The following is a 24,464-nucleotide window of genomic DNA, read 5'->3' as shown; positions in this document are numbered from 1 at the left end:
AATCAGAACCGAATGAGATCCGGAATAATCTTGGATATTAGCCGGTTCCTAATTTTGTTATCCGAATTAAACCGATAACCAAAGAAAAACATACCGAAACCGAACCAAAATTTTTAAATACGTGAACGAACATCCCACAAATGTATCTTAATGATATGATAATGAATTTTCAGTGTTGAAAAAAATTATAAGTTAAAAGAATACTATCATCTATATATTCTATTCATTACAATGGTTACGAAAGATTGGTGGGTGAATGGGTGCCCAATTGAAATCCATATTCTATTGATTACAATGGGCCAATGGCTATGAAACGTCATCATGAATTAAAATTCTGGTTAAACCAACCAATTTTCTTACTAAAGCCCAAAGTGTTCAATTAAATGAGCCTAAGAAGCCCAAAACATTTGCTTGATATCCGTTAAAAAATGAAAGAACTCAAAACGACGTCAGATAGGATCAGAAGAGGATGGGTAAGAGAAAAATCTAATGCTTGAATCCTATTGGTTACCTTATCCACTCAATCGAACCAACTCTACCCTCTCATTACAGAACATTATCCTGTTTCTCATTAAATACATTTGTAAGAGCAATTAGCTCGTTACAGAGAAAAAACAAACAAACACAAAAAAAAAACATGGCAGCTCAAGCCTCGGGTCTCTTTAGCTCCGCCGTAACAACCGCCGCTACCTCCGGCGTAAAAAAACTCCACCTTTTCACAACATCCCACCGTCCAAGATCCCTCTCCTTCCCCAAAACCGCAATCCGCGCCGAGAAAACAGACTCCGCCGCTGCCGCCCCGGCCGCCGCCGTGAAAGAAGAAGCTCCGGTGGGATTCACGCCGCCGCAGCTGGACCCGAACACGCCGTCTCCGATCTTCGCGGGAAGCACGGGGGGTCTTCTCCGCAAGGCCCAGGTGGAGGAGTTCTACGTCATCACGTGGAACTCGCCGAAGGAGCAGATCTTCGAGATGCCGACGGGAGGCGCGGCGATCATGAGGGAAGGACCGAACTTGCTGAAGCTGGCGAGGAAAGAGCAGTGCTTGGCGTTGGGGACGAGGCTCAGGTCCAAGTACAAGATTAACTACCAGTTCTACAGGGTGTTCCCTAACGGCGAGGTTCAGTATCTTCATCCTAAAGATGGGGTTTATCCGGAGAAGGCGAATGCGGGAAGAGAAGGTGTCGGTCAGAACATGAGATCTATTGGGAAAAATGTTAGTCCCATTGAAGTTAAGTTTACTGGGAAACAAAGTTATGATTTGTAAGTTGTGGAAACTTAAAATGTGAAAAAACAAAAATCATGTGGATGTGGATGTGACTATGTTTGGTTTTAATTTTTAATGGGGTTCATCTTAATAATTATCTCGTGTTATATTTTGTTGTTATTGTTATGTGAATTTTGGTGTGGTAATTGTTAGTAAGTTTATATGAAGCTCTTTCAACAACAACGAGATTAGAGATGTATCAAAACTTATGTTGTACGCAAAAAGTGTTGTTGTTTCTCTAAAGAAAGAACAGCCATGTGTTTTTTAGTGACCATATGCTAGAGCTATATGGAAATATGCCCATTCCCATCAATTTTTGAGAGTCCAACAGCAGAGCTAGAAGGCAACATTGGTACCATGATACTGATCAAGAGCATGAGATCTATTTCAAAACAGGTACTTAACTTCCTTTGTTGATTTTGTGAGGAAGTCAAGAAACGGATTTTTAATCAATAAAAGTGATCACCCTCAAGAAGATGCAAACTTAGGAATTCAAGCAGTTTTGGAATTGATTGAAGCAAAAGAAGATTTAAAATTGGATAATTCAGATATTCAAGCTACATCATATTTGGAGACTGATACGAAAGTTTAGTAGCTTTACTTTGAATAATTGAATCTCATTTAGTGTTTTACTTCGATCTTGGTGTCCTGGTAAGGTTTGATGCATATATATATTCAACTAGGTGTTTGGTACTAGTTTGGATCAAAGGAGGTGGTGAGGTGCATAAAGCTTGGAAGAAATGGAAAATACACTTTTGGATATAAAAACTGATGTAGAGTGAAGAAAAAAGTATCTCAAAAATCGTATCACATGAAGGCATTGAAACTCCAACTTGAATGTTCCATAGGAAATTGAACTACATTCACTTTGGATGTGGTTTAAAAACATTTCAACCAAATGCTTCAGAAAATACGATTGGTCTAGTAACGACATGATTACAAAAAAAAAAGTAAAATGCAAAGAAACCCCAATGTGAGTGAAACATCATGTCAAATAACAGCCTTTTATGTACAAAAAGTTAAGAAAAAAGTTAACATTACCCCGAGTCGTCGTACTCCTCCTCGTCCTCCCCGTAGCTGTAATAAGAACTCCCGGAAGAAGATGTACTGTCTGAATATAATTCCGAGCTGAGATATTAAATAACAAAACCATTTAATGTACTCTGACAAAAGAAAAAGATAAAAGCATAATACACATAACTCGTTGTAATTAATTCATGAACCTTGACGACGACGACGATGATGGTGCTGGAAAAATTGCGACAAATGTGACACCTGGTTTTTGTTTCTTCAGCTCCTCAATAGGAAATCTACAACACAAAACAATGTCATACATGTGGGAATAAAAAAGAATATGAACAAATCTTACTTTGGTTCAAAAGTTGCAATCCCACCATCAGAGACTAAACCGTGTTTGCTTGATATGTCCTATTAGAGACGAGTATGAGAAACCAAAAGTTACTCTGTGTCAAACGCAAATTCACAGAACAAACTAAGCACAACACTTCCTTTGACAACTTACAATGTACCGAATTGATTTGAAGTCTCCCGCAAGTACTGAATTCAAAAACAGCAACACTTCTCTCTGTGAATGCCGAGGTTAACGTTCAGTAGTCAGTCAGGACTGTGACATTAAAGAAAAAGTCTTGTATTTTTTTTTATCATATTACCTCTTTTAGATAATAGCAGTCGCGCAACAATAGAGTCTCGAGTGGACTGTCTTTGCAGCTAAGTCCCAAATCCCTACCATCAAACTCTTAACACGATAAGACATTTGAAAACAAACACTTAAAAGATATTATTACCAAAACGACATGAACCTCAAAAAGGAACCACTAATTCCATAAGTTCCAGACAGGTTTATGTACTTCAGTTGACGAAAACCCTGCAAAAGCATTGATAATATTTGTTCGGCTTTAGAGAAGCATATACATGGGTAGTACCCAAATGATTGAAAAAAAAAATTACAGGAGCAATACCATAATTATAGTTCGGGTCATTGCGTCGTTTACCCCAAATTGAAAGAGTGTTAGCGAGCTCAAGTTGGGGCAATTATCCACAAACTCAACCACGGATGAACTTGATGGGGGTCCTAGACCACCAAACACAAAAAGTAGGACACCATTGAGAAAACCTTAAAAGAAAAAGGAAAGCTGAAACATATTACCTGCTGCACCACAGTTCTCTAAGAACAAATGCTCTATCAAGCGACAATTCTTAGTGATTGGCGCTAGATGCTCTACTGAATGTACCTTGTCAGTACCTGATATACTAGATAATGCAATAAAGTGAAATAAGTATAATAAATAAATGAACAGACATTAAAGTAGAAAAATGAATCAAAAAGCAAATTAACAACGGAATGTAATCCATGACAAACTTACAATCCAATAACCTTCAAATCAGTGAGATTTGGACAGACTGACAACACAGCACATAAGGACTTTCCAGGCGTGAGTGTCAGATTGTAAAGGTGTAGGCTTCTCAAGAGACCCCTAGTTTTAATGGAGATAGAGAGTTAACTGAGCAGCAATTCTCAAGCAGAAAAGGGTAATCAAGCACATACCCAGCAAAACCGTGATTAAAAGATAGTGGAGCAAGACAAGATCTCGTAAGCAAAAACGTTGATGTGGAAGAAATAGAACCAAGTTTGAGGGATCTGCAAAGCATAAACGAGAGAGACCTCAGAGATTTGATAAATACACACAAAATAAGATGGGCCCAGTAGAAAATCTAAAACCTGAGTTCTTTTCCAGCCCGATGGATCATAATACACACAACACCATTATCAACATTTGTGGCAGCCATAGTCAGGTCGATGTGGGAGTAACATACACGGTCCATGGCACACTTGTTGAACATTGTGCAGCATACAGAAGCTTGCATTAGAGAGTTGGTATCAAGCATTGAAAAAACCTGAAACCATATTACAATGAGACATGATCGATCACTCACTCATGAAAAGTAAATGAGAAGTTACCTTGGTGGTTAGTTCAGGGAGAAGAGGCCAGGATATGGAGTTGTGGAGGGTGGCGCGTTTCCTTATGCAACGCTTGGTGGAGTTGTGAAGAAGCGACGCGAGTTGGAGAGTACGATCCAGGAAACGATCATGGTCGGAGCCATCAATGGAAGTCCCAACTTTATCAAGCACTCGATCGAAAGAGCAGCCGATGGAGAGTGGCGAGGAGAACAAAGGAAAGTCCGACAAGGAAAGGAAAGAGGAGATGGTCATATCCACGTTGCTTTGGTTGAAACCTGGAGCGAGATGGAGGGAGCTGGGATCTTTGACAACCGAAGAAGGGTCATGGCAAGGTCGCGGACGCTTGGGATTGGGAGCGTCCATAACACACACACGGAATCAGAGAATCCAAAGCTTTTCGCTTACATTCAGCCGAGATGGAATTGTGAAATTAGAGTAGGCGCGAGTCGACTTTGAGAATACGATCAACGAACGAACGAGGCGATCGAGCCTGAGTTAAATGATCTCCGTCGAAGAGACGAGGAGTCTGTCCTCTTTCGTCGCCGTCGTTCGAGGCGGTTAACGGTCAAGTGTGATTCTGATCCACGAATCCTTAACCCGATTGTTAATTACTTGGACCACAATAAAGATTTTCAAAGGGTAAAGTAAATTAGTATTTCTGTAAATATGAAATTGCCTTCATTTAAATTAAATGAGTCTGATATAAAATAAAGTATTTTATAAAATAGAATGCTTGATTAAATCAATTTTATAACTAAAATTTTCTAAAATCATATATCACATAGTTGTTAGAATGAAATTATTTAACATTATTAAAGATGATCTAAAAACTATTTAATATATTTTATAGATTTTATTACGAATATTTACAAAAACCGACTAAAATTATAAAATAACTTAAGTAATATTTTATTTATAATTTTATATTTACTATAAATACAATATTAATCTGTACATTTTTTAAAGACAACTATTTTATTTATCCCAAACAACATTATCAAAAACAAAAAATATGTGACTATAAACAAAATTAAAAACTAAAATATTTTTAAATTAAAATTTATAATAAACTAAGAGAAAATATTCTAAAAATACCCGAAAATATATTTGATGACCAAAATAAGTTTATTAAACACTTAAAATTAAAGTAACATTAATAAATAATACATTTAATAAAAATAAAAAAAAAATTAAATATCAAGAAAATATTGTTGGTAGGGATTTGGGTCTAAGCTGCAAAGAGAGTTCACTCAAGACTCTAATAATGCGGAACTGCTACAATCTACAGGAGGTAAAAGGTTTTAAAGCTTGTTTTCATTAGTCTTCCTTGATCTCACACTTACTTGAGTGTATTCAGAAAGAAGTCATGGAACTTTGTAACTCATTACTCAAGGGAAAGTTCAAATCCATTCGGCATATTGTAAGTTTTCTTTACAGTTTATGCCAATCTATTTGGATAAGAGGTGTAGATTGGCTTACTCTCTTAATCGTTTACTTACTTGGTTTACTCTGATAGGATGTTTCAAGTAACAATGGCTTACTTTCTAATGGCGTGAGATTTTACAAACCAGAGTAACTGCTTGATCCTTCGTTCATGTCGGTACTAGTTGCTCACTGAATTATATTTCATAAGTTGTTGTATGTGCATTATATTGATTGAAAATGCACAAAATAGAGTGGAAATGTACTACAATATTATTATTTTTAACTTTCCACAAATTAAGCCTTATGCGACTTTTATATATATATATAGTTCGAAGAATCATGGATGTTCTCTATCCCTCTCAAAGCAACTTTAAAATGTCCAACTTTCATTATGGTTTGGTTCAGCTATATAATCTTTGAAATTCAAGAGCTTTGTTAACCAAACTGTGAATGAAACTAAAAGATAAACAGATACAGTATGGATGTACAAACAGAAAGAAGACAAACGAGTGTTACGAGTTGGGATGTTCTACGATGTCTTGTTTTCGCCGTCTATATCTTCAAAACCATCAGCTACTCTTTTCCTTCTTTCAGCAATCATTTCTGAATACGACTGAAAAAAACAAGAACACATAACCATAAGATCTCTCTGAAAAAAACAAGACCAAGACTTATTTGAAAGTCAACGACTTTGGGTGGTGGCGACAAGAAAACCAGCATTGTCTGAAGACGGTTATGAATAAAAAATCATACCTTTGGATAGCTGTAAAGGAAAATGTACCACCAAGCGCCAACTAAACCAATGGCAAGCGATGAAACTAAAACCGAATGTAATATCAACCAGCTACATGTCACTATAGATAGACCCGTTACCATTATCGTCCACGGCTGACACCTGAGAAACACAAGAACATATGTCAGACGAGAACATGAACACTTCTTGATTGCGAATACAAACCAGATCACAGACGTACCAGGAGGGCTTGGTGTCCCATACGGAGTCGTATTCGAGAGAGAGATTGTCTAAGTAACCTTCCATGTCATCAACTGCGCCATTTTCATCAACGAATCTCGAATCATTCTCTTCTCTCAGACCTCTAACTTTCGAGACAGTTCTAGTCGGGTTGAGGTTGAATGAGTGGAGATTCGTTCGGGAACTGAGTGTTGAGATTCGGGTCTGGGCCTGAAGCCGAAACGGCGACAGAGGAACGGTGGAGATGGAGAGACTTCTCATTTCAAGAAGAAGATAAAAGGATACAGGACTCGATTGACTCTAATCAAACATTTGGGGCTGCTTTGTATAATATCCAATAATTCCTTAATGGGCTTTAGTTGATGGGCCAAGGACTTTATTATTCCAATCGTTTGATCACTGAATAGAGCTGGCGGCTTAGATTAGATCCTATGAAGGGGGTAGTAGTGTAAATAAATGGCAATCGAGAAGGTATTTGATCTCAGACAAGATAAAGGTAAGGGTACGATCGTAAATAACATGAAAGCGTGAGATGCGGGCATGTGAGATTGATTTCTAACCCTCCGATGGAACTATCTCGAGCTTATCGATTCGGGTCCCACTCTCCAATCTCCTTATCCACCTTGCGTGAGCTACGATCCGAGCGCCACGTCAGAATAAAATCAACGGACGCGATCTCTCCGATCGCCTTTAAAATCATCGTCACCTTCGTCTATCAAACGAATCTCTCTCTCCACAAAAACATAACTTGACTCGACCCATGGGCATACTTGATCATCTCTGGGATGATACCGTCGCTGGTCCTCGGCCGGAGAACGGCCTTGGCAAGCTTCGGAAACTCCATACCTTCAGTTTCCGGCCTAGCTCCGGCAATGGTACGCCGTGTTTTTGCTATCTTGAGCCGGTCGTTGATCATTATTTGTAACTGAAAATTATAATTAAATCTTCAAAATGAAACATAAAGTAGCACTACAGATATTATTACATGGTCTGAACGTTGATCTGATGTTTTTTTTGGCATGAATTAATTGGTCGTGTCTGTCTTAGATCAATCGGACGGTGGAAGCGTGAGATCGTACGGTGAAGATTCGCCGGATGAAGGTTTGAAAGTGACACGCAGCATCATGATAATAAAACCACCAGGACACCAAGGCGGTTCGGCTCCGGTTTCGCCGGCCGGTTCAACTCCACCGGTTTCTCCTTTCTCTGGTGAGTTTTTTAATTATTACCGCTTTGTTTCCATTGATTATTTGGTTGGTGGAACAGTAGTACGTACACTCACTCAAATTATTTAGGGGTAGTTTCGTCTATTTAGTGAAAAACTCTGACAGGATGACTTTTAGGGGCCACTTTTGTCATTTTACACCCACATCTATGACATTATTGATTAGTGTTCGTTGTGGTTTTGTAATGTTGTCATACGTACCTAAACATATGATATTTGTGGTTGTGTTCATATCTCCATAAATGCTTTTGATATATTGTTTTAAGAATATTTTATGTGAGAGGAGCCATGTTATGGTTTGAAGTCAATGCATGAGAGGTTACTAACGAACTTGGACCCTTTGGGATGTTAACGGAGCAAACGCAGGAGGAAAGGAACCCTTTCGGTTCAGGAGAAGGTCGACTTCGGACACGTTCGAGAAGGCAGCAGGATCAGAGAATGGACCAAGGAACTCTCCTCCTACTTACGGCCTGTGATCTCTAATCTCTAACCCCAAATCTTTAACTAGAGAAGGAGGAGAAGAAGAAAAATCAGAGTAAGCGATTTCGTTTTGATACATCGAAGTGGTCGTTGCATGCAGAGTTCGTCTTTCTTCCTTTTGTAAAGCTAAGCTAAAGAGCTTCTCTTTTGTTTATGCGTGTATGAGGTTGTTTCCGTGTTTGTGATTGCGTCTCGCCGTCTCTGTTTTTTTAGTGTGTGGGTATGTGTGTCATCTCGTTTTCGCTATGCTTTCTACGTGTCTGTACATATTTACTGCAATGATAATAAACTTATGTAGTTCTTTTTTATCTGTTGATCCACTACATCCTTCACTCTTCATTTTGGACATCATACTCTTCCGAGGTCATTATCATTTTCGTTTCACAATTACTGCAAAAGGAAGGTGGACAAATGGGTTAAGTCAAGGAAGCTTGCATTGCAAGGCCAGTGATGCAGATAGCGTTGCAATATGAAAGTGAATTGGGTCATATAATACTTTATACATGCTACTTTGTAACATCAAGCAGTCTGGCCATTGCAGAGAGAGGGAGAAGCTGGAAGTTTGAATATTTATCTTGATTCATTCAACGTACAAGTGTTTATAAAGACCACTCTGTTACAAACTTACAAGTCAGTTTGATTTTCCTATGTTATAAGAGAGTATCTCACTATCTCTACTATAAACCGAAACAGAACAAGAATATTTGAGCCTTCAGAATAATCCTTCTTTGCAACAACATATATCACCTTCCTTACCATCTTTAAACCGAAACAGACAAACTAGCATGTTTATAAAGTATTTTTAAATTACACATAATGTAATCCGGAGACTGGTAGTGTAATCACACGTTACTATTGACTTACTATTGATACACTAACCAGTATTAGGAAAATTTTGTGGAAAAGATAAGATTTATAAGTATCGATTATTATAGAAATTTATAAACTTGTACGTCTAGTTCGCTATATAAATATATAAACATGACAACAATAATTATATGAACTACATCTACTAAAAAATATATAAGATTAGTAAAAATACGAGTTTTATAACTATGCATAAATACATAGTACAATAGAACTTCTATAAATTAATAATGTTAGGACTTTAAAATTTTATTAATTTATAGAGATATTAATTTACAAAAGTTTCTTTATTTAGATTTTTTTTTGTTTTAAGATATATTTTATTATATTATTTGGTGTATATGATATATATTGCCTAGAACTTAAATGTGATCTTAGATATAATATTACTAAATCTCATCAAAAATATATTAAGTGTTAAAAAAATATAAAGATAATTCCAATGTGAGCGCTAAGTACGTGATTTTCCATTTTAAATGAATTTCCTCTTTTGTCCTCGCTTCAGTCTACTATTTCTGTGTGTCTAGATTTAATAATATTTTTGATGAGATTTAGTAAATATATCTATAAAATGCAAAAGCACGTATTTCCTCCTACGCCCTAGCTTCTTCGACACGCAATAGAGCGATGAGTACGTGCCTTTCCTCAATCTAGAAAAAATGTTCAAGACTATGTCTTCCGGTAGTGAGAGAAAGGAAGGTGGCAGCCGCGGTGGCTCCTCCTCATCCATGAATACTTCAATCGACGCGAGTTTTGAAGTTTCCGCCAAATTTGTTTTTCAATTTTTTTTCTAGTTCGCCATCTCTAAAATTCTACTATTTGATTACGTATTTATTTGGATTTTTTCAGGTACATTAACTGTTCAGTATTTATCTGATAGTTAATAAAATTAGTCTCTTTCTAATTATAAACATAAACTCAATATCTTTTAAGAATTTGAATCGATGACATCTCTAATTTAACAAAATATAAGACATGAAGCAACAACAAAAATATCACATAAAAATAAAAAATCCATATTTTATTGTTGTATTTTAATATTTGAAAATCTAAACTTAATCTAGTGTTATTGGTTCTATGATTTCATAATTTATAAATTTTATTCAAATCGAATGTTACCAAATCATACTAATTTACTTATAGAATTGATTTCATAATGGATTTGTATGAATTTATGTCTTAAAAATACAAAAACTCACATCCGAGAGAAAACTTTCGGATTTGTAAATACAAATTAAAATTTGTATGTTAAATTTTAAATTTTATATAGTTTACTTGGATTTGTAAATATTTTGGGTCAATCATTGTTCATGAGGAAATGTGGCATCTGTTATTTTGGCTAAATTTTGAAGTTTTGGCTCAATCATTGTTCATGAGGTTCATGAGCATCATGATGATCTTGTGTTAAGCAGCTCCGAAGGACTTTCAGACCTATTAGTTTATGATTTAAGTCTTATCTATACATCTTATTATTATCATCATCATCAGTTACTTAATTTTCAGCTATCCAACTATGACAATTTGAATTCTTCCACCCTACTTTTTATAGAACACTACTTTATTAATATTTCAAATTTCTAGCAAACAAAAACTTTTATATAAAATAATTTTTTGTCCGTCTTAAGAATACAGTTTTTATTTTTCATTTTCTTAGTTTTTTAAAATAATACAGTTTTTCTTTTTCATTTTCTTAGTTATTAAAATCAATACTAAAGTTTGATCTATGCATCCACGCTGGTATATATATTTTTTCTATAGATTAGATTAATCATCAGCTACTTTTTTATATGGTGTTGACTATTCATTACCTTTTGAGTATTCAAGATTAAATTTGAAAAAAATACTATGCAAATAGATTTTATTTTTAAAAAATACATTGTGTTTTATTTCTTTTGAAAAGTACACTTTTCTTAAGTTAAATGACTACAATTATCTTAATTAAAATATATAGTTACATTAAGTATTTAAATTTAAGATGTTGAAATAGTTTTAATTAAAAGGTTAGTGAACAACACTAAGGTTGTGTAATGCTGCAATGTGCTCATCAGGTTAGGTCCAACAGTTAAGACAGAGCTAGCTATAGCTTGTATTTATTTGGTTTCTTTTCAATTAAAACTATGTGTCAAGATTTTCAAATCACTATTAATCTGATTCACTAACGTCCAAGGTGTGTCTATGGACTTTGAGGGTTGATGGAGTGGGAGATGGAAGAGAAACTTCAGCCTCCTTCTATGAGTTACTTGCTTAAAAATTTGGAGCACCAGTATTAATCAATAATCACATCAAGCAGTTTTACCATATCTTGGCCGGCTAAATTATCGGGTCAACCAGAACTCAGTGCATATACAAGATCCGGATTCTTAAGTAATAAGGCTGCTAATAACACAACTTGTGTCCACATGAATTTTCTCATGTTACAATGAGACGAGAGTATTCTGCAGGCACTCGAGGAGGTAACAATCTTTGCTTCTTGTTTGACGTATCACCATCTCCTCCCGCAGAGCTATCATGATCATGGGAAGCACGAAAACCAACGTCTTTCCAGATCCAGTGGAGGCAATCCCGATCATATCTCTTCCTGATAAAATCACAGGAAGACCCTGAACTTGGATCGGAGTTGGCTTCACTATCCCTTTCTCCTTGAGCGTAACGCCAAGACCTCTCGGAATGTTCATATCGTTGAAATTCTTGATGGGCGGAGGAATATCTTCGCCACTAACTATAATATGAAATTGCTTCCTAGTCAAATCAATCTGTTTGCTCGACATGATGCTCCCAGGGTGTGGTTCCCAACCTGTTACCAGAGGCTCTGTATAAGTGATACCTTTGGCCAATTCACGAACAGACATAAGCGTCTTCTTATCACAAGATAAATGCTCCATCATCTTCTTCTCTTGTAATATAATTTGCTCCGTGTCACTAACGTCTCTCCTCCTCCTCCTCTTGAGCTGCTGCTGAGTTGCTTTAACGAGTAAGCTAGGTGCGAGCTTCTCCTTGTCCTCCATCACCTTTCCCTTCCGCTCTTGCATCGCTCTACGCTTCACCACTGGAACATACTCCACGTAATCATCACTACTTCCATGTCTTAGGATTTGAATCCAACTTTGTGCTTTAGAACAACAATAATCAAACGTACTTTCTGAAAAGTTATGAATACAAAGCAAAAGATCTTTAAGACAAAAGCTACTAAAACAAGAACAATATTAAAACCCAAAACAAGATAGCAAAACGTCGTCTCTACAACACGGTCACAAACTACACGCAAAGACGATGAAGAAACATACGTTTGTAGAAAAGCTTCACGCAGCGTATAGACAATATTTTGTCACGGGGTAACAAAAAAACATAACCAAAGATAGCTGAGAGACAAAGAAGTAGGATGAAGCATCAAAAGCAGAGCGGAGCAGCAGCTTCTGTATGTCCCTGTTACAAAGCCATAAAGCTTCACATTCAGAATCATTAAATGACAGAGAGCTAACGAAACAGAAACAGAATCACATAAAACGTGTTACACAAGCAATTCCCTAATGTCTAAAGTCATAATATAAACACACAATCATAATCAATGAAAGCTGAAGCAAATTGCACATAAGTAGCTGCAGATTCCATAAAGTCCAAATCTTTCATCTTCAACACACACAAACCATAATCTATAATCAATGAAGCTGAAGCAAATAGAGCAGGAACAGTTGCAGATCCTTAAAGTCTATATCTTTCATCTCTAACCCAAAAACGCAATAATGTAACTATGATGCAATAAGGAGCAGTCTACAAGAAAGATAGCGTAAGATAAGTACCCATTCAGTCGTCAGCTCCATCAGCCTTTCCAGCACCAAAAGGGTCATGATTCGGACCCAACTCCTCTCCCATATGGCGCTGCACCAGCCTCGAAAGATCAGACATCACCTTAGCCTCACGCTTGGCCTTCTCCTCATAGTTAAACATAGCCAACGCACGTTTGTCTTCAGCACTGTAAACCTGGTTCTCCTTCCTGATACGAATAGCATTCATCCTTTGATGCCTACTCCCACTCATGACATACCCAAGATCCTCAAACCTCTGAATCTCATCAGCGTTAAGACCCACTTCTCCTCTTCGTGGGATACGCTTCCCTTGCTGAACGTACTGTGCTATAGCGTCTCCTTCACCGGGTCTTAACGCACCACCGTAACTGATGTGTCCTTCAGCTTTAGGTAGCGGCATTGGACCTACCTCAGCTTCTTCTTCTTCATCTTCAGGAGCTAAAGATTTCTTCTTTGATTCATTAACCATCTCTTTGAACTTCTTCAACTCCTCTTCGTCAAGCTCAGTATCCTTCACCTTTTCTTCAAGTTTCGCCTTCAGATCAGTGTCAGAACCATCGCCTGACAGCTTCTTACGCCTCCTGCTCTTTGACTTGCTACGTTCTTCCCCAGAAGCACTAATGTCGCTGCTCTTCCTCGTATGTCCTGGCCTCTTTCTACTACTTCTGCTTCTTTTCTTCTTCTTACTTCTTCGTCCCTCGTCGGAACCATCGCCTGAGAGCTTCTTCCGCCTCTTGATCTTTGACTTGGTGTGTTGTTCATCACCAGACGAGGAAGCACTAATCTCAGATGCATCGCTGCTCTCATCAGAATCACTGTATCTTCTCTTCTTCCTAATACTTGTGCTTTTCTTCCTATCTTCCTCACTCTCTTCAGATTCACCATCGCTATCATAAGATCTCCTAGACCTCTTACTCTTAATCTTCCTTCTACGTTGTCTCCTATCTTCCTTATCAGAATCACTCTCACTCCCTACAGATTCGCTATCGCTATCATAAGATCTCATCCCTCTACGCTTCCTAGATCGGTCAGTTTCAGATTGCGACTTACCGGAATCAGATTCGCCTTTCGCTTTCGTCAGGTTATCATCATCATCATCATCGGCGTTCTCATCCTCGTTCGGATCTCTCGGTGGACTCGGCGTGTTGTTCCAGATGCAGAACCTACCAGTGTTCCTCATCTTGATCCGTTTGAGCCTCCGGTACTCCTGGTAGCTCAGCCCCTTCAGCTCTTCGTCCGATTCCGATCCTCTACGCCGACCTTCATAAACTTCCCCTTGATTCTCCATGAACCAGCTCGGAGGAGGCGACATCTTGATCCCTAGGGCGACGACGAGATTATCTTTTCCCCAAATTATTTCTAGTGAAATTTATTTGGATTTTAAACTTGATTTAGTGCTATTTTTGTCTTTTTCTCTTTACAAATATACTATAACAATTCGTGTTTGGGTCATTAACGAGTAAGATTACATTGTACTATGTATTATGCATAGTTATAAAAAAAAAAACTCATATTTTTACTAATATTATATATTTTTAGTAGATGTAATTCATATAATTATTGTTGTTATGCTCATATTTGTATTTATATATAGCGAACTAGACGTACAAGTTTATAAATTTCTATAATTGATAGAAAATTTATCATTTCCAAAAAAAATTCCTAATACTGGTTAGTGTGTGAATAGTAAGACACTACTATACCAAAGTCACAACTAGTCTCCGGATTACATTATGTGTAATTTTAAAATGCTTTATACTAGATTTTGTCTTAGAATAATCATATGACTACTTATTATCAAAAAAAAAAAAAATCATATGACTACTTGGTACTACTATGTATAATTGGGATGACTAGGATTATTTAGTATTACTCTATATGTATTTGGAACGAGTAGGACGATTAAGTTATACTACTATGTCTAATTGGAACGACTAGGATTACAGTGAACATGTAACTAGATTGATAAACATTATATATAAAAATTGTTTTATGTATTATATGTTTTTAATAATAAATATATATTGAATAATTAAAAGTCAGTTACTATTACATATATAATTAAATTGGTGCGAATTGGTGCGAACGTATAAATCAATTTTATTAATCCAAATAATTTTTTAAAAAATTTGATAGGATATGTAATTAAATTTAAATGATATTAACACACATAGTATATTTTTAATATTAATTTCTATTAAATGATTCTTTCTACTCATATGTTTTTTTGATCATGTGTATCCTTAATAGCAAAAACTTTAAATTACTGATAATAAAGTTTTCTGGGATTAATAATTTTAGTAATTTATAATTTAAAAAAAATTATCAACGTTAGTTCAAAACTTTTAGCAAAAAAAATGATTCAAAGAAAATTTTTAAACTAAAATATTTATTTATTCAATATGGTTTATAGTTTAATTTAGAATGATATATATAAATATATATATTTTAAATTTTAATAATTAATTAAATTAGACTTTTATTTATATGATTTTGTAATCATTTGTATTTTATAATAACAAAAATTTTAAACTATGGATCGCAAAATTTGAATGTAAGACTTTTAACAGTTTTAGTAATTTATAGTCGTTTTTTAAAATTCAAAATATAACATATAGAAAAAAATCTAAATTTTTATAATATGGTTATTGTGATTTTTTAAAAAATTATTTTAATAGTTTAAAATTAAACAAATTTATAGAAGATACACTTATGGTTTTCATAAAATATACACTAAGGTTCCTCTTTTATAAATTCCGCTGAGGTTCTTTTAATTGGGATTTTATGATGGGCCTTAATGTACACATATATATTGAACTCAAATCCTAATTAGATACGGTTCGTCTTCGTCGTCGTATGGATTGAAATTTTAGGGATTGAGATTGACGATGAACTCGCTTCCAAGGAGGTTCGGGAGAGATCAAGGATACCTAGACCGAAACCACCGTAGAGGGAGGAGATCCGGTTCAGACTCCGACGAAGAGCTGAAAGGATTGAGTCACGAGGAGTACCGGAGGCTTAAACGCCTCAAGATGAAGAAATCTGGTAAGCACTGCATTTGGAGGAACACGCCGAGTCCGCCTAGAGATCCGAACGAGGTAGAGTCCGACGAGAACGCCGACGATTAGGAGGTTCCGGAGAAGGACGTTGATGACCCGAAATCTGAGTCTGGTAAGTCGGAATCTGAGTCTGATAGATCTAGGAAGAAGAGGAAGAGTAAGAGCTCTAGGAGCAAGCGTAGGCGATATAGCGATAGCGAATCTGAAGATAGCGAGAGTGATGATTCGGATGAGGAAGATAGGAGGAGAAGGAGGAGGAGGAGGAAGAAGAAGAGTAGCAGGAAGAGGAGAGAACATAGGAGGAAGAGGAGATACAGTGATTCTGATGATGAATCTGAGATTAGCGCTTCTTCGTCTTCTGGGGAAGAACGTAGCAAATCAAAGAGCAAGAAGGACACTGATTCGAAGGGGAAGTTGGAAGAAACGGTGAAGGAGCCTGAGCTTGACGAAGAGGAGATGAAGATGATTATTGAATCGAAGAAGAAAGCTTTACCAGAAGATGAAGAAGAAGAAGCTGAGGTGGGTCCAATGCCGTTACCTAAAGCTGAAGGACACATCAGCTACGGTGGTGCTTTACGACCCGGTGAAGGAGACACTATAGCTCAGTACGTTCAGCAAGGGAAGCGTATCCCACGAAGAGGAGAAGTGGGTCTTAACGCTGATGAGATTCAGAGGTTTGAGGATCTTGGGTATGTGATGAGTGGGAGTAGGCATCAGAGGATGAATGCTATTCGTATCACGAAGGAGAACCAAGTTTACAGTGCCGAAGACAAATGTGTGTTGGCGATGTTTAACTACGAGGAGAAGGCTAAGCGCGAGGCTAAGGTGATGTCTGATTTGTCGAGGCTTGTGCAGCGTCATATGGGAGAAGAGTTGGGTCCGAATCATGACCCTTTTGGTGCTGGGAAGACTGATGGAGCTGATGACTGATTGGATTTGCTTCCCTTCTACTGTTTGTGTGGGTACTTATCTTATGCTTTTGTTCTTGTTTTTGTAGACTGTTCCTTATTGCATCATAGTTACTGTTTGTTTTACTACTTGCCCGTTACTGAGTTTTACAGTTCTAATATGCTATGCGTGTCACATTATCGTCTTTGTGTGTTTAAAGATGGAAGATTCTGACTTTAAAGATCTGTTTCTGTTTCTGCGCAATTTGCTTGAGCTTCATAGATTATGGATTATGATTGTGTGTTTATATGAGTTAATAGACAATGAGTTTGATTAATGCGGTTAATTTGCTATGCCTATCACATTATTGTGTTTTGTGTTTAAAGATGAAAGATTTGGACTTTAGGGACATGCCACTGTTCCTGTGCGATATGCTTGAGCTTCGTAGACTATAAGATTATGATTTTGTGTTTATATGACTTTTTAGGGACTGTTTGTGCAGCGTTTTATATGATTGTGCTTGTCTGTTAAAGATCTAAGATTCTGATTTCAGTGTTTCACAGCTGTTTTAAATTATGACTTAGTTAGGACATCTGCTTTATGTAGCACACGTATTGGCTTATCAGATGCACGAAACAATATTTCTGATTCTTGAAACTTTGCAAATGGTATTATTGTTGGTGACCGAGTCATCTTTCTCATGAGCTTTGATCTTATTGTTGTTGTTGTGTGACACCTATGAGACATAAGGGGAAGTCTTTGTGGTCATGTCATCATCATGTTATCATTGTCACCATTCTATTTTCTGGAGCTGTGAAACAAACAAGTATAAATTATTGGTTTCTCTATAATTATCTAGTGCAATAATAATAATTCCCGAATTTACAGGCAGATATTAATAGTTATGATTCCACTTTTGTGGAACTATGCAGTGGCTGAATCTTTTCTCAATAAGTGCAAAATCGTGTCATCAGAAGACCCTACCGAGAGTACCTGGACCTGTGGACCATATTCAATTATTCATTTTAGAAAACAAATTAAAAAAATAAAAATAATCTTGGTTACCGTTGGATAAAATATCGGTTTAGACAGAGAGAGAGAGGAGGGAGAGAAAGCGACGTTAACATGTTCTAAGTAGTAGTACTAATTGTTGTCAATTTATTACTCTCTTGAAGCATGAACATAAAATAATGTCACGTTAAGGTCACTTTACCATATGAGCAATTTGACTAAACTCGCTTTCAAAAGGATCATTAACTATGTGTTCATGAACAGTAAATGAAGTGTTAGAATGTAAATAATGTAAACGGAGAAGGACATAATAGTCAAATGAATACATGGGAGGGTATTACTGTAATTTCCTCTCACAAGAATCAATGAAGTAACAGCGCTACTTAAAGGACAAATGATCTGTTCATCTTCCCCTCTCTCTCACTATCTCCTTTCTCTCTAACCCCATTTCTCAGATCCGTAGGATCTTCGTGTGTTTTGATTGAGGCTTAAAAACTCTAAATAGATATTCTCTTAACAGATCAGTAATCCTCTAGTGTAAAAGAAATCATCTTTTTATAATCTTCAGGTTCAATAGCCTTTTTTCTACAGGTGAGTGGTTACGTTTTGTTACCTTTACATGATCTGTTGTTCTGCTTTCTCTGTATGTGATGATTAACTTTCTTTTCTCCATGTGTTGTTATGGCTTTTCAGCTTTGGAGACGAGCTCAGATTCTGTGATCTTCTGATACATATTCTGGTTAGATACGAGCTTTACTTGAGAAAAGAGTGAAGGGTTTTGGTTTTGATTAGATTAAAAAAAGTGATCTTGTTGGGGTAGTTAAAGAGACTAAGCATCTTGATTTAATCTCAAAAAATGGAAACTCTCATCTTAGCTGAAGAACATAGCAACAACCAGTACTGTTATGAGAAGAAACCTCCTTCCAAAACTTTCAGGCAAATCAACTGCAGAACGTTTCACTCCGGAGTTGGTTTGCTTCCAAGGCCACCACCAAAGAGAACAACCTCTTCATCAACAACCAAAGGAGTTCACTCTCCTCGCTCTCCCAAGTCAGTTTTGCCGTCTTTTGACTGCGTTAGAGCCAGTCCCATTCCTATTGGTGGCGAAAGGAGAAGCCTTTCTTACTCTGAGCTGTGGGCAGGACCCACTTACTCCAACTCTCCCCCGCCCACTTCTGTTCCCATCCCCAAGTTCTCTCTCCGGCGAAAGAGGACGGTCTCTCTGACCTTCCCTGATGTTGATCTTCCTGAAGTTGCCAAGTCTGCTCCGGTCTCTCCAACCTCGTCTGGTGACAACAACAACCCTTTTCACAGTACTGTCTCTGCTACTATGACACTGCGTCGCATGCTCAATATTGAGTTTGCAGATGAGTGAAGAGCAGGGAGACTTTAGGGGGGGAACAGGGGGTTTAGGGTTTTAGTTTTGTGGATAGATAAATAAGGTGGTTAGTCACCAAGGTGGTTTGAGTTTGTTTAATAGCTTTTAATGGAACACAGAAGCAGTTAGTGGTTCTCCTATGCAGATTTGAGGTGTTACTAATGGTGGAGCAGGTGGTTATAGAGAAGACTTGATTCTTGGTTTAGCATATAGGATGGCTAAAAAGTTTACCAGTCTCTAACATGTGGTGGTGCACTTTGTATAGTTTCTCTTTTAGAGTCAGTCTTTGTTCCTTTGGCTTCTTTTCTTAAGTGGGTTAGATTAGCGACTAGGTTCATGTTCTTATATCTCTCCCTCCTTGTCCATATCTTTTCTTTTAACCCTTTGTCTACTACTTTCATGCCTTTGAGTCTTGTCTTCCTCTCTTTTGCGTTTCTGTCCAGCCTTAAAGATGTAAACCCTTACTACTTGTGTTTAGTGGTCTTCCTCTTCAGCTCTTTTTCCTGATTTTTTTGTAAAGGAAGAAGGGAGTAGGAAGTTCTCTCTTTAGAGTGTCTCTACTGGTAAAGATTCAATCCTGATGAAAGCTGATACTTGTTCTGAAGAAAAGACATTCCTCAGGTTCTTCTTGATCCCGCCTAATCTGCTCACCATGTAAGTTTTGTAGCTCTCTTTAACTCTAATATGTAATGAATCTGAATGTGAAGATTTAATACAAGTTGTATGGCTTTGTAACAGGGACCTATAGAAGCTGCTGCTCCGTTCTGCTTTTGATGCTTCATTGTAGTTTCTTTGTCTCTACTATCTTTGGTTATGTTGTTTTGTTGCGCAGTGGCAAGTATTGTCTCTGTATGTATGTTTCTCGTCGTCTTTGTCTGTAGTTTGTGACAGTGTTGTTGACGTTTTGCTATCTTGTTTTGGGTTTTAATGTTGAATTGTTCCCTATAGTTATTAGTATCACTAGAGTTTTTTTCCGCGTATTATGTACTATAAACTTATTTTACAAATTAGATTTTTATGTTCCTATTGATCTTATTTTGTACTTTTTCATTAGAAATATTGTTCGAATGTTTGATTCGGTTCAATGTGATTTTCTTATTTCAATAGTTTACCACATTTGTGCTTTTTGATGCGAAAGTGAATAAATTTGTTTGGAAACGGTTTTTAACATGTTTTTATTGTGTTGTAAAAAACAAAAAAAAAACATGTTTTTATTGTTAAATAGTAATTCATATAAATGAGCTAAAATGGCTAATACGATTAAAATGGCTAAGAAGGATAAGTAATTTTAACTATCTTCAACCCTATTTTAATTTTTGATGTATTTTAGAGTAGTTTTTGCTTCAATCCTATTTCATTTCTTAATTTAAAATGAATAATGAACAATGCTAATTCACATTTGAAGATATACTATTTACATTTTCATTTTTGAAGATGAACTTTTTACTTATTTTGTATATTTTGTAAAATATATTATATACGTTAATATTATCCAATTAAATTCAAAGTCTCGACTTTTTTCTATTTAGATATTGATATCGAAGAATATGAAAATATTAATTTTTAAGAATTCTTACCCTATTTAAGAAGAATTAAAGATAAATAAGTGAATGTTTTATTTCAAAACACTTTTGTTTTTTCAAAACACTTTTGTTAATCACTTATAGAAGAAATATATACATAGTGATTTTTTTTAAATGAAACTATATGTTTGTTTATTTATGTTATATAATCAATTTATTGTATGATAATATTTCATTTATATTAAATGATAATTATGTCAGATTATTGTTAAAATAAAACAATTTTGTAACATGAGTGAACATAAAATAGTGAAAGATGTTATTAATAATTAATTAGAGATATAAGATACTTGGTGTCGTTCAAAAAAAAAAACATACTTGGAATATTATTTTACAGAAAGAAAATAAAATCAACTATTAAAGTAAATACTACTTCATCTTTTCTTCATTTTAAAGAAAGTGAATAAAATAAAATCAATCATTGGAAATGTCCTCATTATAATTATTATTTTTGCTACAGTTGAACTACTACACTTTCGTGCTTTGTTTTCAAATATAGTTTTAAGTATTTTACACGATAATCAAAATTGTGTTTTGTTTGCATTGTTTGTTTTTCTACTGCGGTTGAACTTTACTTTTGTACTTTTATTTTCAAATAGAATTTAAAATATTGTATATGGTCATTTAAAAATTATGTATGATCATTTCAATACTGTATTTGAATTTAATGTACAGACATCATAAGAAGCTAATGTTGCCAAAAAAAAAAATTAATGGTGCCAAAAGATATTAACTTACTTTCAACTTCTCAATTTTCCAATCGATAAAAATATGTATTGACTAAAGTGCCATCACTTAAAATGCAGAAGAAAAAAAATAAAGAGCCTTGATAGCCTTTCCATGAAAAAATTGTTTGTGTATCTAAAACTACAACACCATCTTTGAATGCACTAAAGATTAAAAGTTAGAATGCCTAAAAGGTCCATTGAGCTCTCATTAGACTCTATCAACGTCTAATGATTTTGTGCTTAAGACCAAAAGTTTGGACGAACCAGTACCTAAGCTACCATTGGCTGATATGCCGGGAGAAGCTTTGGTCAAAGCCAAAAAAATGCCTGCCTCCTCTCCAAATATATAACACCTTTGTCAGGTGTGGATGTTCCAACAACTTTACCGGACTTTCCATCGTCTTCTAAAAAATCTTGTTTTACTGATTTCTTCATCGACGCAGCCAATGCACCTCATTCTGATCTTGAACTCTTCATAATCTCTTTAAAAAGAAACCAAGAGTTAAGTTTCTGATAATGTTATGGATATTCTTAAAGACTTTGTTTACTTACTTTCATGGCTCTACATTCTGTTGATAGGAGACCATTTAGGAAACTGATCCAACACCCACGGGAAAGCAAACCAGATCTCACATATCACAGATGTTAGCAATAGACCGTAAGCACTGTCCACTGGATGGGTGATACGGTAGTGGAAATACAAAGCCAAGATGGTTAAACGCATGATGATAACGATTCTGTATGAAGTAATTTTTGTCCTTGGGATAGGAATCACAACAGAAAGCACATCTGTAGCAGAAGCAGCCTCTGCGTTCCTGAAAAAATGACACAGACCAGTCAGTGTCTCAAACTTTCTGGTGATTAATATACAAAGACTATGTTGTTCCATGAGTGAGAATGTGCTTACAGTGATATATCTTCAATGTGCTGTTGGGGAGGAACCTGAGCATCAGGGTCTTCAGCTTTTGTTGCCTTTGCATGTTTCTTCTTCTTCTTGCTCTTCTTGTCTTTCCAGCTATCAACTCTGTTCTTCCATATAGGATTTCTGTATTCATCGTTGAGTTCTTCAACAACAAATCAAAATTCCATTGGTTAGCTTCTAAAACTAATTAAACTCATCAAAATTTTAAACTTTTGGATATTAGTTCTTACCACTGTCTATTGTGGAGACTGTACTTATATGTCTAGCATGAATTCCAGAATCCTACAAAAATGAAGAAGAATTATTTCGAATCTTATTATGACATAAAAACGACACTAATTATATAGTACACACCTGAGGAGTGTTACTGTTGCAACAGTGGATTGGTGTTTAGATGTCTTTGTCTCAACATCATCAAGCACATTCTCTGAGGAGTAAACAAATTAAATATCATAAATTGTGAAACTACTTTTAACAAAAAAAAAAAAACATCCAAAATTTATGGAAAAACATTTGAAGAAATGTGATAATTACCATCGTAAGGCTTGCCGCAACGCAAGCAGATTCTTCGACCTTCTTGAATTCATACTCAAGACAAGCTTTGCAGATTGGGAAACTACACTCATGGCAAGCAGCGAAGAACTCTCCGTTTGCAGACCGGAGACTTGGACTCAATCATCTTCATTAAGAAGGTACGTTATGGAGGAGATCTGAAACAATAGGGCTAAACATTTGATTATTAACTTTGTAGAGTTGTCGCCAGAATAACTGAAAGGAAGATGAAATTAATCCATTGAATGAGCTCAAGGAAGGTTTGATTAGAGCAGTTAGTGGTGAAAGTATGAGTTCAAACGGATTTGGAGAGAAGACCAAGGGAGGATGTGGAAGTCTAAAGGTAAGAGAAGAACGGTAGAACCATCAGAAAAAGAAGAGACAATGAGTCGACAAAGCTAAGAGAAGAAGTCCTAAAGAAACTAACAAAATGTAAAATAAGAAGCCCAAAACAAAACACAAAGCCCAAATCAATATTAAACAAAAATGACATGGATGATTGATGCAATACTACTGGCTGATTTTCTGATCCTAGGTGGCATAGCTCATAAGGCTTGTTATTCTCCTTTTTAGTATAGTTTAGATTCTGTATGGCTTTGAAAAGTCTCCAAATCAAATAATACCTCACAGCAATAAACAAGTTAGAAGGTAGTAGAAAAGGTTCATGTATAAGTGGCGATCTTTTGATAGACCCTGCTATTTACGCAAAAACCCTGTTGTAGGCCCATTGGACTACCTTCAGTTCCTTAGTGGGCTTTTTGTTTGAGGTTGTATAACCTCATCACTACACAACTCCTTCAATCACTCGAGAGAAAACACAACATCATTACAAAGACAAAGCCATACAATGATATCAGACCGGAGCCAATATGCAACCAACCAACAGCTAGGATAATTCTCTAAATGTTAAAAAGACAAAAATTTCATTACTTTTAGTTATGATGATAAGCTAAGGTTACCATTAGTGACAATGTTAAGAAAGAGAGAGGAAAAAAAAAACAAAAGAGATAGACGTTGGGGACCGAGTAGAGAGAGGTTGTTAAAAGATGATCATTGTCTGAGAGTTCTATATAAGTTTGGTTTCTGAAGAAACATCATGGTTCATCATTACTGTTGGGCCCAACCACAACAAGAAAGGAAACTTTGGTGGCATTTTCTTCCTTTTAGCAAATAATTATATTCAATGTATGAATACCGACAAGTTGATATGTTTTGGAAAATTTAGTCAAATCATACAATGGAGATTTTCAAAACTGTGATCTAAAAAGGGGGTGTAGAGTTGATTCTCTCTTTAATTAAAAATCCATACGGTAGTGTAAAATGTCT

The 24,464-nt window shown here is 36.0% G+C and overlaps 7 protein-coding genes, 1 long non-coding RNA gene and 1 pseudogene across 10 annotated transcripts; 4 read left to right on the top strand and 5 right to left on the bottom strand.

Moving 5' to 3' along the window:
• The first annotated feature begins 589 nt into the window (after nt 1-589).
• Nucleotides 590-1,431, top strand: LOC106319036 (photosystem I reaction center subunit II-1, chloroplastic). Its single transcript, XM_013757242.1, has one exon. It carries the CDS (start codon nt 638-640, stop codon nt 1,262-1,264), a length of 627 nt encoding a protein of 208 aa, XP_013612696.1. The 5' UTR covers nt 590-637; the 3' UTR covers nt 1,265-1,431.
• Nucleotides 1,432-2,104: 673 nt separating this feature from the next.
• Nucleotides 2,105-4,845, bottom strand: LOC106315537 (F-box protein At4g02760). The gene is made up of 12 exons (XM_013753293.1): nt 4,245-4,845; nt 4,005-4,180; nt 3,831-3,923; nt 3,649-3,759; nt 3,432-3,535; nt 3,244-3,356; nt 3,085-3,149; nt 2,935-3,007; nt 2,787-2,849; nt 2,634-2,692; nt 2,488-2,574; nt 2,105-2,392 (listed from the first exon to the last, which is right to left on the bottom strand). The coding sequence occupies exons 1-12, from the start codon at nt 4,605-4,607 to the stop codon at nt 2,302-2,304; spliced, it is 1,398 nt and encodes a 465-aa protein (XP_013608747.1). The 5' UTR covers nt 4,608-4,845; the 3' UTR covers nt 2,105-2,301.
• A 1,193-nt stretch (nt 4,846-6,038) lies between these two features.
• On the bottom strand, nt 6,039-6,931 carry LOC106316474. The gene is made up of 3 exons (XM_013754368.1): nt 6,644-6,931; nt 6,423-6,564; nt 6,039-6,282 (listed from the first exon to the last, which is right to left on the bottom strand). The coding sequence occupies exons 1-3, from the start codon at nt 6,901-6,903 to the stop codon at nt 6,199-6,201; spliced, it is 486 nt and encodes a 161-aa protein (XP_013609822.1). The 5' UTR covers nt 6,904-6,931; the 3' UTR covers nt 6,039-6,198.
• Nucleotides 6,932-7,358: 427 nt separating this feature from the next.
• LOC106315546 lies at nt 7,359-8,655 on the top strand. 2 transcript variants are annotated; one of them, XM_013753308.1, is made up of 3 exons: nt 7,359-7,517; nt 7,690-7,851; nt 8,234-8,655. In XM_013753308.1, the coding sequence occupies exons 1-3, from the start codon at nt 7,403-7,405 to the stop codon at nt 8,341-8,343; spliced, it is 387 nt and encodes a 128-aa protein (XP_013608762.1). In that variant the 5' UTR covers nt 7,359-7,402; the 3' UTR covers nt 8,344-8,655. The 2 variants fall into 2 exon arrangements, with proteins under 2 accessions (XP_013608762.1, XP_013608761.1); XM_013753307.1 differs by having other exon boundaries at nt 8,225-8,655.
• A 2,628-nt stretch (nt 8,656-11,283) lies between these two features.
• LOC106318700 (DEAD-box ATP-dependent RNA helicase 35-like) lies at nt 11,284-12,263 on the bottom strand. Its single transcript, XM_013756796.1, has 2 exons — nt 12,039-12,263; nt 11,284-12,008 (listed from the first exon to the last, which is right to left on the bottom strand). Exons 1-2 carry the CDS (start codon nt 12,241-12,243, stop codon nt 11,629-11,631), a joined length of 585 nt encoding a protein of 194 aa, XP_013612250.1. The 5' UTR covers nt 12,244-12,263; the 3' UTR covers nt 11,284-11,628.
• Nucleotides 12,264-12,384: 121 nt separating this feature from the next.
• On the bottom strand, nt 12,385-14,395 carry LOC106318699 (NF-kappa-B-activating protein-like). The gene is made up of 2 exons (XM_013756795.1): nt 13,012-14,395; nt 12,385-12,637 (listed from the first exon to the last, which is right to left on the bottom strand). Exon 1 carries the CDS (start codon nt 14,327-14,329, stop codon nt 13,016-13,018), a length of 1,314 nt encoding a protein of 437 aa, XP_013612249.1. The 5' UTR covers nt 14,330-14,395; the 3' UTR covers nt 12,385-12,637; nt 13,012-13,015.
• Nucleotides 14,396-15,905: 1,510 nt separating this feature from the next.
• On the top strand, nt 15,906-17,006 carry LOC106317644 (annotated as a pseudogene).
• A 1,367-nt stretch (nt 17,007-18,373) lies between these two features.
• Nucleotides 18,374-20,281, top strand: LOC106313161. Its single transcript, XM_013750903.1, has 3 exons — nt 18,374-18,566; nt 18,669-20,007; nt 20,092-20,281. Exon 2 carries the CDS (start codon nt 18,832-18,834, stop codon nt 19,348-19,350), a length of 519 nt encoding a protein of 172 aa, XP_013606357.1. The 5' UTR covers nt 18,374-18,566; nt 18,669-18,831; the 3' UTR covers nt 19,351-20,007; nt 20,092-20,281.
• Nucleotides 20,282-21,767: 1,486 nt separating this feature from the next.
• On the bottom strand, nt 21,768-23,490 carry LOC106317427. 2 transcript variants are annotated; one of them, XR_001265129.1, is made up of 6 exons: nt 23,121-23,490; nt 22,941-23,013; nt 22,817-22,868; nt 22,572-22,728; nt 22,217-22,479; nt 21,768-22,146 (listed from the first exon to the last, which is right to left on the bottom strand). It is a non-coding gene; the product is annotated as an uncharacterized LOC106317427 (long non-coding RNA). The 2 variants fall into 2 exon arrangements; XR_001265130.1 differs by having other exon boundaries at nt 22,817-22,848.
• Between the last annotated feature and the right edge of the window lie 974 nt (nt 23,491-24,464).

This window comes from Brassica oleracea, chromosome C9 (genome assembly GCF_000695525.1).
Source record: "Brassica oleracea var. oleracea cultivar TO1000 chromosome C9, BOL, whole genome shotgun sequence".
In the NCBI taxonomy this organism is placed as follows: domain Eukaryota; kingdom Viridiplantae; phylum Streptophyta; class Magnoliopsida; order Brassicales; family Brassicaceae; genus Brassica; species Brassica oleracea.
The sequence above is the reverse complement of the archived record's forward strand: the minus strand, read 5'-3'. Positions and strand labels throughout refer to the sequence as shown.

Coding starts and splice junctions, on each gene's coding strand:
- LOC106313161 (XM_013750903.1), top strand. CDS start 18,832: ATGGAAACTCTCATCTTAGCTGAAGAACATAGCAACAACCAGTACTGT.
- LOC106315537 (XM_013753293.1), bottom strand. CDS start 4,607: ATGGACGCTCCCAATCCCAAGCGTCCGCGACCTTGCCATGACCCTTCT. Junction 3,536..3,648: donor GATTTGAAGGTTATTGGATT/GTAAGTTTGTCA, acceptor TGCATTATCTAG/TATATCAGGTACTGACAAGG. Junction 2,393..2,487: donor TCATCGTCGTCGTCGTCAAG/GTTCATGAATTA, acceptor TTAATATCTCAG/CTCGGAATTATATTCAGACA.
- LOC106315546 (XM_013753307.1), top strand. CDS start 7,403: ATGGGCATACTTGATCATCTCTGGGATGATACCGTCGCTGGTCCTCGG. Junction 7,518..7,689: donor CCGGCCTAGCTCCGGCAATG/GTACGCCGTGTT, acceptor TGTCTGTCTTAG/ATCAATCGGACGGTGGAAGC. Junction 7,852..8,224: donor ACCGGTTTCTCCTTTCTCTG/GTGAGTTTTTTA, acceptor ATGTTAACGGAG/CAAACGCAGGAGGAAAGGAA.
- LOC106319036 (XM_013757242.1), top strand. CDS start 638: ATGGCAGCTCAAGCCTCGGGTCTCTTTAGCTCCGCCGTAACAACCGCC.
- LOC106316474 (XM_013754368.1), bottom strand. CDS start 6,903: ATGAGAAGTCTCTCCATCTCCACCGTTCCTCTGTCGCCGTTTCGGCTT. Junction 6,565..6,643: donor TGGGACACCAAGCCCTCCTG/GTACGTCTGTGA, acceptor TGTGTTTCTCAG/GTGTCAGCCGTGGACGATAA. Junction 6,283..6,422: donor TCCTTTACAGCTATCCAAAG/GTATGATTTTTT, acceptor TGTTTTTTTCAG/TCGTATTCAGAAATGATTGC.
- LOC106318700 (XM_013756796.1), bottom strand. CDS start 12,243: ATGCAAGAGCGGAAGGGAAAGGTGATGGAGGACAAGGAGAAGCTCGCA. Junction 12,009..12,038: donor TGTTCGTGAATTGGCCAAAG/GTATCACTTATA, acceptor CTCTGGTAACAG/GTTGGGAACCACACCCTGGG.
- LOC106318699 (XM_013756795.1), bottom strand. CDS start 14,329: ATGTCGCCTCCTCCGAGCTGGTTCATGGAGAATCAAGGGGAAGTTTAT.